This window comes from Haliotis cracherodii, unplaced genomic scaffold (assembly GCF_022045235.1).
Source record: "Haliotis cracherodii isolate W230 unplaced genomic scaffold, xgHalCrac1.p SCAF_4, whole genome shotgun sequence".
In the NCBI taxonomy this organism is placed as follows: domain Eukaryota; kingdom Metazoa; phylum Mollusca; class Gastropoda; order Lepetellida; family Haliotidae; genus Haliotis; species Haliotis cracherodii.
In genome coordinates, this window is record NW_027266297.1 from 40,593,056 (window position 1) to 40,605,705 (window position 12,650).

The 12,650-nt window shown below is 41.4% G+C and overlaps 1 protein-coding gene across 2 annotated transcripts in view; it reads right to left on the minus strand.

Annotated features, from left to right (window-relative positions):
- The window catches only part of LOC139478343 (calcium homeostasis endoplasmic reticulum protein-like), a 62,124-nt gene that overhangs the window by 21,166 nt on the left and 28,308 nt on the right, over positions 1-12,650 (minus strand). For both annotated transcript variants that reach the window (XM_071260778.1, XM_071260779.1), the window contains exons 3-8: positions 8,774-9,663; positions 7,790-7,927; positions 6,653-6,729; positions 2,244-2,318; positions 1,598-1,709; positions 568-618 (exon numbers count right to left, since the gene is read on the minus strand). In XM_071260778.1, the coding sequence (XP_071116879.1) occupies positions 568-618; positions 1,598-1,709; positions 2,244-2,318; positions 6,653-6,729; positions 7,790-7,927; positions 8,774-9,663 (1,343 nt within the window). The remainder of the gene's footprint in view (positions 1-567; positions 619-1,597; positions 1,710-2,243; positions 2,319-6,652; positions 6,730-7,789; positions 7,928-8,773; positions 9,664-12,650) is intronic.

The following is a 12,650-nucleotide window of genomic DNA, read 5'->3' on the forward strand; positions in this document are numbered from 1 at the left end:
TTCACCGAAGTGGTAAACGTCTGACACCTGCATCACTTAGGGCTTTCCTCCCACATTAGGCTGACACACCGTGATATAACTGGAATACTGTTAAAAGCGGCGTTAAACCCAACTCACTCACTCACTCACAAGTCAGGAAGAAAGTCAAGGAGGCAGATTTTATTACACTTCATCTAGTTTGAGGAGTCATCTCCATGATAAAATGTCCCAAGGAATATTAATTATACAGACATGGCCAAGGGTAAGGTCCTCTGTACCAAAGCCTAACCCGACTAAATGAGGATTAGGTGGATACAATGGAGGACCCTGCAGGTTATATAACATTGCATCCTGATGGTACAGATGCCTGCTGCCAAATGTTGTCCTGAACGCAATGAGACCGTTAGAGATGGGTACCAAGGGGAGATAACTCCTCATTCTAGATGAATTGTAACACTGTTGTGACTTAGCTGGAATCCTGCTGACAAATAACAGCAGTCTCACTCACTCACTCACTCAAAAACCCACCCACCCACTCACTCACCCACCCACTAACTCACTCACCCACTCTGCCTATGCTTCACCTACCTCAATTGTGTCTTGATCAAAATATTTATTGTGTTCCCAGAGAGACAGCAGCTATAAAAAACAATCATATATAATAAATCACTAGTTATTAGTAAATATTAAAGCATACATTTCATCCCTCACATGAATATCAACAGTGAATACAAATCCTTCTCCTTTATCCAACTAAAGTAGGATGGAGTACCGTATTCAACGTAATAAGCGCCCAGGGCGCTCTCAAAATTAGAAATAGGGGGCTCTTATTAGAATAGAATTTTGGTGAGAAATAAATACAGAATTGAAAGATCGTAAATTTCGTGATTTATGGTGACAGTCTGAAAAGAAACAAATGAAAAGTCTGTGCGTATTATACATGACAGATATATTTTCAAGAATTTAATTGCCCATAATTAAGGGTGCATATAACACACGAGTGCATATTATACACGAATAAATAAGTGTTCATTGATCAATCGGAAGGGGTGCTAATTGGGATTGTTCACTAGCCAATATATTAGCAAATATTGCTGTGGGCGCTTATTAGAGCGGGGCGCTTATCACGTCGAATACGGTATTTCCATTTATATGAAATAACATTGCACATGAAACACAGAGTTGTCTCCCTAGCAATGATATCATCACAGGCTTATCAACCTTGCTTTTTCTTTCAGCTCACCAAGCATTCTGTGGTATTAGAATATGACCTGATTAAAGATTAGTTAATCCTCTTTTATGAATTTATTGATCACAAATCACCTTCTTATCTGGTTAAAAAATAACAACAGTATTACTGACGAGTGGCGACATATTATTGTCATAATATAAGTTCAATAATATTTAATACATTTTCCAAATCACATTAAAATGAAAGTCACAAAAGAAAAGTTGCATATTATTAATGACATACATGTACATAGCCTTGTATGTTAAATGAATGCGGAAGTAAGGTTGGAGGTAAAAACTGAAAGAACAGACAAAAAGAAGGATAAACAGTAAACGAGAAACAACTTTTGAGATGCCATCGGTGACATGGTACCAGCTTTCTGAATACCTTGGTTAGTTTCTGTCGGCGTTCCTCGTCTACTCCAAGACAGGCAGCACAGAAAATGGGGATGACCACTCTCTCCAGCGCATGCTTCAGCTCCTCAACGCTCTTCCTCTGACTGAATGAACAATACTGGGCATAAAATAAAAAACCTCAAAACTGACAGAAATATCAATACTTTTTTTCTTTTCTTTTATTCCCATCATTTCAAATACAAAGTATACATGGAACATGTTACATTAAGATCAGCATGGTATATATTCAAATCGCCTTGTTGTACATTCAGCAGTTTGTTTCTCTAGTACATCTGGTAGATTTATATATAATGTTTCTATACAGACAAATTGTAATATTAAATCATATCTTGGTATCAATACTGTACATCAAGAATTTTCCTATGGCTGAAATGGCAATACTTGATATGGACAGATTAACTGGTACTAACACAACTTCACGTTTTCACTGGCAGCTTTGCAAACCATTAAAACAATAGCCTTAAATTAGCCAATGAGTATGAAGCAAAATTTATATTTGTCGATGAGTCTGTTAAAAGTAATTTCCTCCTGATCAATATCTGTAAGTTTGAGATACATTATGAATCCTCAGTGAAAATCGTGACACTGAACGTAATATTCACTCCATGTCTACTTACCAATGATGGAGAAGATCGTTAATCAGATAGATCAAATGCAGCCTCAAACTAAAGGACGCTTCTTTGGAAGTGATTCTGGAAGAAAAAAAGACAACCTTATGTTTCTGACATGGATAAGGCGACACTTTTTTTATTTCTTGGTTTACGGATTTCAAACTCATTTCAAAAGTGAGGCAGGCCAATTAAAAAAAAAAGAAAAAAAAGCCTCTCACATTTTTTTTACCTGAATTTTGTCCTAAAAAGTTAGGTAGGTATGAAAAAAAATATCCTGTCGTAATAAAAGTAAAATAACTCAATTTTTCAAGAACATTTTATTATATCCCTTGCACTCAGCTTGTGCAGGGATGACAACATAACAATATTCATGTCATGAGTGGAAATGCATGAAAAACGCTGCTATTTTGGCTGCAAATGCATGGGCAACGTTTAACTCTTTCAACACCAGCCAACCAGAAGATTACTGCTGTGACACCAAGTTCCCAGAGACTGTTGTGTGATAAATGAAACCAACATTTATCAATGAATTATCTGCTGAAATTAACATCTTTGCTACTACATGTTTGGCCATACACTATTTGAAAGGTCTAATCAATCCTATTGTTTATAAATATGAAAGTTATGTGTATTTCATTATTTAAATAATTCATGAACAACTAAATAAAGTTCGTTTTAAATAAATAATAATGTAAGCTAAAACATTCATAACGTCCAAATTTAGCGCAAATCTAACGATTTTTTCGGCAAATATAAGAATTCATAAAATCCACTTACCTATTTCTTTTTAATTTTCATTTGTTTACGTTGAACATTATTTTAAAAAGAATTACAAATAATATCTGTCATCCCCCATTTCCCGATGATAGTGGCTGTCCGCTCACTAACATGAGGAAATACCTCGGTTTTCAAAGCTTCGTATGAATAACACATACGTCCTGCCATGTCAGTATACATTAAAAAAACTTATATTGTTTCACCGACAAAATCCGCTACAAGGTTCGTGATTAGTCAAATTTAAGCACGTGACCTAAGGCAGCTAATCAAATTACAGCAAAGATAATTTTCAGACTTTGGCGAAAGGTTTGTGTTAAATCATGTTATTCTGAACGTTTTAGCATGAAATCGCGATCTATATTAAAAATATGGAACTTTATGGATGCATAGAGCTAGGTTACGAGCTGTGACAAAGATTTCTTATGCATATATTTTGGCATTAAGACATCGTGTCCGAGCCGAGAAATCCAGGCGACGAAAGCCGAGATGTCATTTGACTTACGATATGCGATCGCACGAAAAGTTGGAAATAATAACTAAGATGTCAGTTTGGCAACTTTTATAGATACATTTTTGATGATTTTATTACTTTGTAAATAAAGACGTTTCAGCCCGTGAGGACCCTTGTCGAAGTGTGTCCGAGAATTTTATTTTCAATAACATTGCGGGAAATAGTGTCAAGTGAATATATTTTTAATCTATAGATAAAAAATGATAAAATCAAATGGAATAGGTATTTCAGACATTGTGAAATGTGATAGATTTAATAAATGAATGATATGACAAGTAGGTTAATATAATTATAAACTATTTTGACGTGGCTTGGACGGTTTACCGTGCGGTGTTACTTGTGGCTTTGAACGGCCAACAGTGTTGAAATAGTTAAACTGGTCACCACTGCGCTTTGCGTTGACAAGCTTTGATGGTATAAAGAAGGATCCCAGCAAGAAATATCAGAGTGACTTCCCTTTGCTTTAAGCTCGACGAGGAAAAGAAATCTTTTTTTGTTTGAACTTTTTGTCGAAAAGATCGGCGGTAATAAAAAAAAGGGTAATTTTCATTTTTATTTTTTTTTAACATTTGGACTTTGAAAGAGCGGCGCAGCTATATGACGTCAGTCTGTAAATAATCAAGTCTGGACAAGACAATCCAGTGATTGATATCATGAACATCGATCCACGCAATTGAGATCGATGACATGCATCAACCAAGTCAGCGAGCCTGACCATCCGATCCCGTTAGTCGCCTTTTACGACAAGCATAGTCAGTATGTCCTGAAATCTCCACAAGCAATGGAGACAGGAGACATATTGTGTCCTGAAATCTCCACAAGCAATGGAGACAGCGGACATATTGTGTCCTGGAATCTCCACAAGCAATGGAGACAGCGGACATATTGTGTCCTGGAATCTCCACAAGCAATGGAGACAGGAGACATATTGTGTCCTGGAATCTCCACAAGCAATGGAGACAGCGGACATATTGTGTCCTGGATTCTCCACAAGCAATGGAGACAGGAGACATATTGTGTCCTGGAATCTCCACAAGCAATGGAGAGCGGACATATTGTGTCCTGGAATCTCCACAAGCAATGGAGACAGGAGACATATTGTGTCCTGGAATCTCCACAAGCAATGGAGACAGGGGACATATTGTGTCCTGGAATCTCCACAAGCAATGGAGACAGGAGACATATTGTGTCCTGGAATCTCCACAAGCAATGGAGACAGCGGACATATTGTGTCCTGGAATCTCCACAAGCAATGGAGACAGCGGACATATTGTGTCCTGGAATCTCCACAAGCAATGGAGACAGGGGACATATTGTGTCCTGGAATCTCCACAAGCAATGGAGACAGCGGACATATTGTGTCCTGGAATCTCCACAAGCAATGGAGACAGCGGACATATTGTGTCCTGGAATCTCCACAAGCAATGGAGACAGCGGACATATTGTGTCTACAAGCAATGGAGACAGCGGACATATTGTGTCCTGGAATCTCCACAAGCAATGGAGACAGCGGACATATTGTGTCTACAAGCAATGGAGACGGGGGACATATTGTGTCCTGGAATCTCCACAAGCAATGGAGACAGCGGACATATTGTGTCTACAAGCAATGGAGACAGGGTACATATTGTGTCCTGGAATCTCCACAAGCAATGGAGACAGGGGACATATTGTGTCCTGGAATCTCCACAAGCAATGGAGACAGGGGACATATTATGTCCTGGAATCTCCACAAGCAATGGAGACAGCGGACATTTTATGTCTACAAGCAATGGAGACAGGAGACATATTGTGTCCTGGAATCTCCACAAGCAATGGAGACAGGAGACATATTGTGTCCTGGAATCTCCACAAGCAATGGAGACAGCGGACATAATGTGTCCTGGAATCTCCACAAGCAATGGAGACAGCGGACATATTGTGTCCTGGAATCTCCACAAGCAATGGAGACAGCGGACATATTGTGTCCTGGAATCTCCACAAGCAATGGAGACAGCGGACATATTGTGTCCTGGAATCTCCACAAGCAATGGAGACAGCGGACATATTGTGTCCTGGAATCTCCACAAGCAATGGAGACAGCGGACATATTGTGTCTACAAGCAATGGAGACAGCGGACATATTGTGTCCTGGAATCTCCACAAGCAATGGAGACAGCGGACATATTGTGTCCTGGAATCTCCACAAGCAATGGAGACAGGAGACATATTGTGTCCTGGAATCTCCACAAGCAATGGAGACAGCGGACATATTGTGTCCTGGAATCTCCACAAGCAATGGAGACAGCGGACATATTGTGTCCTGGAATCTCCACAAGCAATGGAGACAGCGGACATATTGTGTCTACAAGCAATGGAGACAGGAGACATATTGTGTCCTGGAATCTCCACAAGCAATGGAGACAGCGGACATATTGTGTCCTGGAATCTCCACAAGCAATGGAGACAGGAGACATATTGTGTCCTGGAATCTCCACAAGCAATGGAGACAGCGGACATATTGTGTCCTGGAATCTCCACAAGCAATGGAGACTGGAGACATATTGTGTCCTGGAATCTCCACAAGCAATGGAGACAGGGGACATATTATGTCTACAAGCAATGGAGACGAGACATATTGTGTCCTGGAATCTCCACAAGCAATGAAGACAGAGGACATATTGTGTCCTGGAATCTCCACAAGTAATGGAGACAGCGGACATATTGTGTCCTGGAATCTCCACGAGAAATGGAGACAGCGGACATATTGTGTCCTGGAATCTCCACAAGCAATGGAGACAGCGGACATATTGTGTCCTGGAATCTCCACAAGCAATGGAGACAGCGGACATATTGTGTCCTGGAATCTCCACAAGCAATGGAGACAGCGGACATATTGTGTCCTGGAATCTCCACAAGCAATGGAGACAGCAGACATATTGTGTCCTGGAATCTCCACAAGCAATGTAGACAGGAGACATATTGTGTCCTGGAATCTCCACAAGCAATGGAGACAGCGGACATATTGTGTCCTGGAATCTCCACAAGCAATGGAGACAGGAGACATATTGTGTCCCAGGATTCCGCCGAAACCTATTATTTTGCATTGCGGGCGAGGCATGCTGTGTGATGCAGGTCAACTCCTCACCTCTTGAGCAAGTACTGACTGATCAGGTTGCAATGGTCCTGGGTCACACAGTGCAGCATCAGCCAGTTCTTGCCATGCTGAAACACAAGGACCCAAATGTTAACATGAGAAGAAAATGTAATCATATGTCAAGACCCTGCCCCTTGCGCACCAGGTTGAATGCCCGTGACACATTGACCAAGAGGTTATCATTATACAACTAACATATATCAGTACAACCACAGAAATGAAGTATAGCTGTCTTTATTAAAGTTGTACAACCATACCATAACAAAACAATAGGATAGCGTAGAATAGAGGTGACCTACCAGAATAGAGTAGAAGAAAGGTGACCTACCAGAAAGAGTAGAATAGAGGTTGACTACCCACGGTAGAGTAGAATAGAGGCGACCTACCAGAATAGAGTAGAAGAAAGGTGACCTACCAGAAAGAGTAGAATAGAGGTTGACTACCCACGGTAGAGTAGAATAGAGGCGACCTACCAGAATAGAGTAGAAGAAAGGTGACCTACCAGGATAGAGCAGAATAGAGGTGACCTACCACTACCAGGATAGAGGGGGATAGGTGGTGTACTAGTCTGGACTGATGCCGATTTATAGTGCTAGCTCACTGAGATACCATGCCGCAGTTTAACATGAAAACCCCACCAAGACACAGTATACTGACTCCGAGCCGACCAGTCCTTGTTTTAGCCCCTTAATCCTGAGCGCCAGACAGGGTAACATCAAGTATCATCTTTTAACGTCTTTTGGTATGACGCGATCAAAGCCCGGGGCTTCCGCTCTCCGGGTGGACACTCTACCACTAGACCACGGAGGCAGTCCAGAGGGGAATATAGGTGACCTACTGGGATAGAATAGAATAGAGTTGACCTACCGGGAAAGAATAGAATACAGGTGACCTACCAGGATAGAAAAGAATAGAGTTGACCTACCGGGATAGAATAGAATACAGGTGACCTACCAGGATAGAATAGAATAGAGTTGACCTACCGGGATAAAAAAGAATAGAGGTGACCTACCGGGATAGAATAGAATAGAGGTGATTTACCGGGATAGAATAGAATACAGGTGACCTACCGGGATAGAATAGAATAGAGGTGATCTACCGGGATAGAATAGAATAGAGGTGACCTACCAGGATAGAATCCTTAGTGCAGGAGTCGATGATAGGCTGCACAGTTCGGTCAAGCTCCTCCATCTTTATCTCACACTCCATACACAACTGGTTCAGTTTCTTGTCTCGGGAGTTTGATATTGCTTCATCAATCTGGTGCTGAGGTAGAAAACAAAGAAATTATCACATTACAATCACACTATTAGAATGAGTTTCCATATTAAAAATAAATAGTAATAATGATGTTACAACTCTGGTTCTGAACTTGTTAAGGGTGAGACTTGGGTACATGATATGTTTTTTAAAGGTGAAACTCTGGCACTTTACTTGTTTAAAAGGTGAGACTTGGGTACTATATATGTTGTTAAGAGTTAGACTTGGGTACTACATCTGTCTTAAGGGTGAGATTTGGTACTACATCTGTCTTAAGGGTGAGATTTGGTACTATGTTTGTTTTGTTTGGTACTTTACCTGTTGTTGCTGGGTGAGATTGTAACTTTACCTGTTGTTGCTGGGTGAGACTCTAGTACGTTACCTGTTGTTGCTGGGTGAGACCCTGGTATGTTCCCTGTTGTTGCTGGGTGAGACCCTGGTACTTTACCTGTTGTTGCTGGGTGAGGCTCTGGTACGTTACCTGTTGTTGCTGGGTGAGACCCTGGTACTTTACCTGTTGTTGCTGGGTGAGGCTCTGGTATGTTACCTGTTGTTGCTGGGTGAGACTCTAGTACGTTACCTTTGTTGCTGGGTGAGACCCTGGTACTTTACCTGTTGTTGCTGGGTGAGACCCTGGTACGTTGCTGGGTGAGACCCTGGTACGTTGCTGGGTGAGATTGTAACTTTACCGGTTGTTGCTGGGTGAGACCCTGGTACGTTACCGGTTGTTGCTGGGTGAGACCCTGGTACTTTACCTGTTGTTGCTGGGTAAGGCTCTGGTACGTTACCTGTTGTTGCTGGGTGAGATTATAACTTTACCGGTTGTTGCTGGGCGAGACCCTAGTACTTTACCTGTTGTTGCTGGGTGAGGCTCTGGTACTGTGCTGCCAAGTTGGCCTCGCTCTGCTTCACCTGCTCCGCTGTGTGCGTCTGATGCTGCTGAATCTTTAGTTGTATTGCTGATATCTGCTGCTCCAGTGGCAAAGTCTGTGAGAGTCCTGGACTAGGCCCCATTCCTGGACTCGGCCCCATTCCTGGACTCGGCCCCATTCCCGGATTTGGTCCAGGACTAGGTCCCATTCCAGAGTTTGGGACCATACCAGGACCAGGTCCCATTCCAGGGTTTGGGCCCAGTCCAGGGTTTGGGCCAAGCCCCGGGTTTGGCCCCATTCCAGGACCAGGTCCCATCCCAGGGTTCGGGCCCATTCCAGGGTTTGGGCCAAGTCCCGGGTTAGGCCCCATTCCTGGGTTTGAGCCAAGTCCCGGGTTAGGCCCCATTCCTGGGTTTGAGCCAAGTCCCGGGTTAGGCCCCATTCCAGGGTTTGGGCCAAGTCCCGGGTTATGCCCCATTCTAGGGTTAGGCCCCATTCCAGGGTTTGGGCCAAGTCCCGGGTTTGGCCCCATTCCAGGGTTTGGGCCAAGTTCCGGGTTTGGGCCCATTCCAGAATTTGGGCCAAGTCCCAGGTTAGGCCCCATTCCAGAATTTGGGCCAAGTCCTGGGTTAGGCCCCATTCCAGGGTTTGGGCCAAGTCCTGGGTTAGGTCCTATTCCTGAAACAGGTCCCATGCCAGGATTTGGTCCCAGTGCTTGACTTTGTGCCAAAGAGGGGTTTTGTGGCAAGGGCTGGTTTTGTGTAAGAACTGGATTCTGTTGCCATGGTGTTGGCTGCAAACCCTGCTGGGATATGACTTGCTGTAATGCTTGCTGCTGTTGGGCTAACTTCTGCTTTTGTTGGTTGAATACTGTAAAAGAGGACAAGAGTGTTACTAGCATCATTAGTCTTTACTTACATTAGTATTTGACCCAATACAATAGCATGTAGATCAACCCAATCTGAAACTTGTAACAATGATTAATCTAAATAAATCAAAACACCAGATATGATAAATGAACAAGTGTTTGAATGAGTGAAAGAGTGTGTGAGTAAGAGAGTGATGCTTATTGACATTGCAGTCAGCAATATTCATGCTATGTCACAGCAGACTGTTCATAAAACTTTAAGTTACAGGTACAATGTATGAAGCCAATTCTTTTTTTTCCTTTTATTTTTCATTGACGTTATCTATTTCACATTAGGTGCACTATTTTACACCAGACCCTACAGGACCATGTGCCTGGTCTAACGGGTCGTGGTGTGTACAGGCCTAGTAGACATTACTTAGGCAGAGCTTCTGATATTCCATCTATCATTACACGGTCCATTTTCTGATGTTTATTAATCATTTGTACATGCAACTCTAGCCCCTTAACATAGTAATTAAATGACGGGGTATAAGAGATGTATTCCCCCATACCCCACCACAAGCAATATAGGCTGCATGTGGATTTCTCAGAGGCAGAATAAATCCCTTATACCCTGCTTCCAAGCAAAAAGCTGCACACTTTTTCCAAGTCAGTGGAAGTCAGGTGACATTGCACAAGTTAACCTCATATCCATCGAACAGCTGTATTCTATCAATTTTGAATTTCTGTTAATTCTTTTACAATGTCACATTAAAACAAGTCGCTAAGATAAAGGGGTACAACATGGTGTTTTATGAGGCCCTTATTAGGTTTCAAACCTAACGCAGGATGCATAATACCCCATGTACCCCGAGCGATCCTGCTACAACTCATAATTGACTCGCTCACTCACTACTTGATGTGGGATAATGACACTTGAGTGAGTGAGTGAGTGAGTATGGTTTTACGCCGCTTTTAGCAATATTCAAGCAATATCACGGCAGGGGACACCAGAAATGGGCTTCACACATTGTACCCACGTCGGGAATCGAACCCAGGTCTTTGGCGTGACGAGCGAACACCCTAACCATTAGGCTACCCTACCGCCCCTGAATGACACTTGACACTTGAAAGGGGCAGTTGTCTGACCTGTTGTGTGTTCCTAAACATTGTCTTCCAAATGATGGTATCTGTTTTGTTCCTTCTGTATTGGTGACACGATGAATGTATTGCTAGTATTACTGTAACAAGTATTCCCTAACAACTGACAGTTTGTAACATTTGTCTATGCATCAAAGAACCATGCCAACACATTAGGAATGTACTGGTCTTCGGTTTTGCTTGCAGGAAATACCTAATCGCAAAATCAACTTGAATTCTATAATAAATAGAAGATTTAATGACGTTGTCAAATATGTTGCTTTATCATCTGGTGATGATAATAATCCATCAATACCAACCACCCCACTTGAAGAGATAAACAACATATTTGTCAACACCAAATCTGAGTATCCTCCATTTCTTAATACTTACCATACATTTACTTATTCTTTTGCAAAGTTTTTTCTAGAGAAACATGAATGTCTAATGATAAATTAAAACAACCAAGTTTTTTTTATAAAGTACTTTTGTTATCTTTTTCAGTCCTTTGATCAATCATTGAAAGAATACGATTGTATTTCCGTATCGTCCAAGAAACGTCAGTGGTTTAGGTGGAGTAGGTGAAGACGGCAACAACTAAACTTGCCAGGACCGGGAAGCTGCCCTGGAGAATGACTTTATGAAAGTGACAACACTGTGGTGTGTTCAGCTCGCGGGCCTCACTTCCGCCACATCTCGCAGGTATTTACTTTTGTTGACACAAACATTTCCTTGATGGATTCGAGCATTCTGCTGTGTGTGTTGTTGTAACAGCCTTCAACAAATAAAGACTTACAACACATGACAGGCAAATCGCAGGATGTACTATTGTGAACAGAAAGGTTGTGCAACAATTAGCGGTTGCGTTGTCCTGCTGTGTGACAAGGCACAAGCCTGATATTGCAAGGAATTAATCTAGGCGTTGCCAGGTGAGGGCACCATTCAGCCCCAGGTCTGCAGCAAACGTTCACAATTTAATTTTTCCAAATCAAGGTTATTACTTGTGATAATATTTAAATATATTTATAAAAAGTTACTTTAATTTATTGATACTGGGACCAATAATGTGAAATTAGTTTTATTATATATACTTTTACACTTAGATTGCTAACTGCATTTAACATTTGTTTAAAGCAATGTGCAAACACAAGGTACTGCAGTTGTTTGTTACAAACACGAGGTAGTGGAGTTGCCTCTTACAAACACGAAGTACAGGGGTTGCCTGCAACAAACACAAGGTACTGGGATTGTCTCTTACAAACGTGAGGTACTGCGGTTGTCAGTTACAAATACGAGGTACTGAGGTTGTCTCTTACAAACGTGAGGTACTGCGGTTGTCAGTTACAAACACGAGGTACTGAGGTTGTGTGTTACAAACCCAGATAACACATGCTGCTTCTTGCAAACATGATGTACTGACATACTATTGCATCGCCACGCGTATATGCTATATGTCATACCAATCTCCCTATCTAGTTTACCAGTATTACATAATATGCACAAAATCATCTCTTCTTTTATCATGGATATATTATAATAGTTCCTCTTCTATAAGAACAGTATATTTATACAACAATGAATGTGCACATTAAACCATCTTCTCATCTTCTGTAACCTGACAACTGAATTTTACAATAATCAATAAGCACATTAAACCATCTTCTCCTCTACTATAACTGAATTATACAATAATCTCTGTGCACATTAAACCATCTTCTCCTTTACTATAACTGAATTATACAATAATCTACATGATCTATGTGCACATTAAACCATCTTTTCTTCTACTATAACTGAATTATACAACAATGAATGTGCACATTAAACCATCTTTTCCTCTACTATAACTGAATTATACAACAATGAA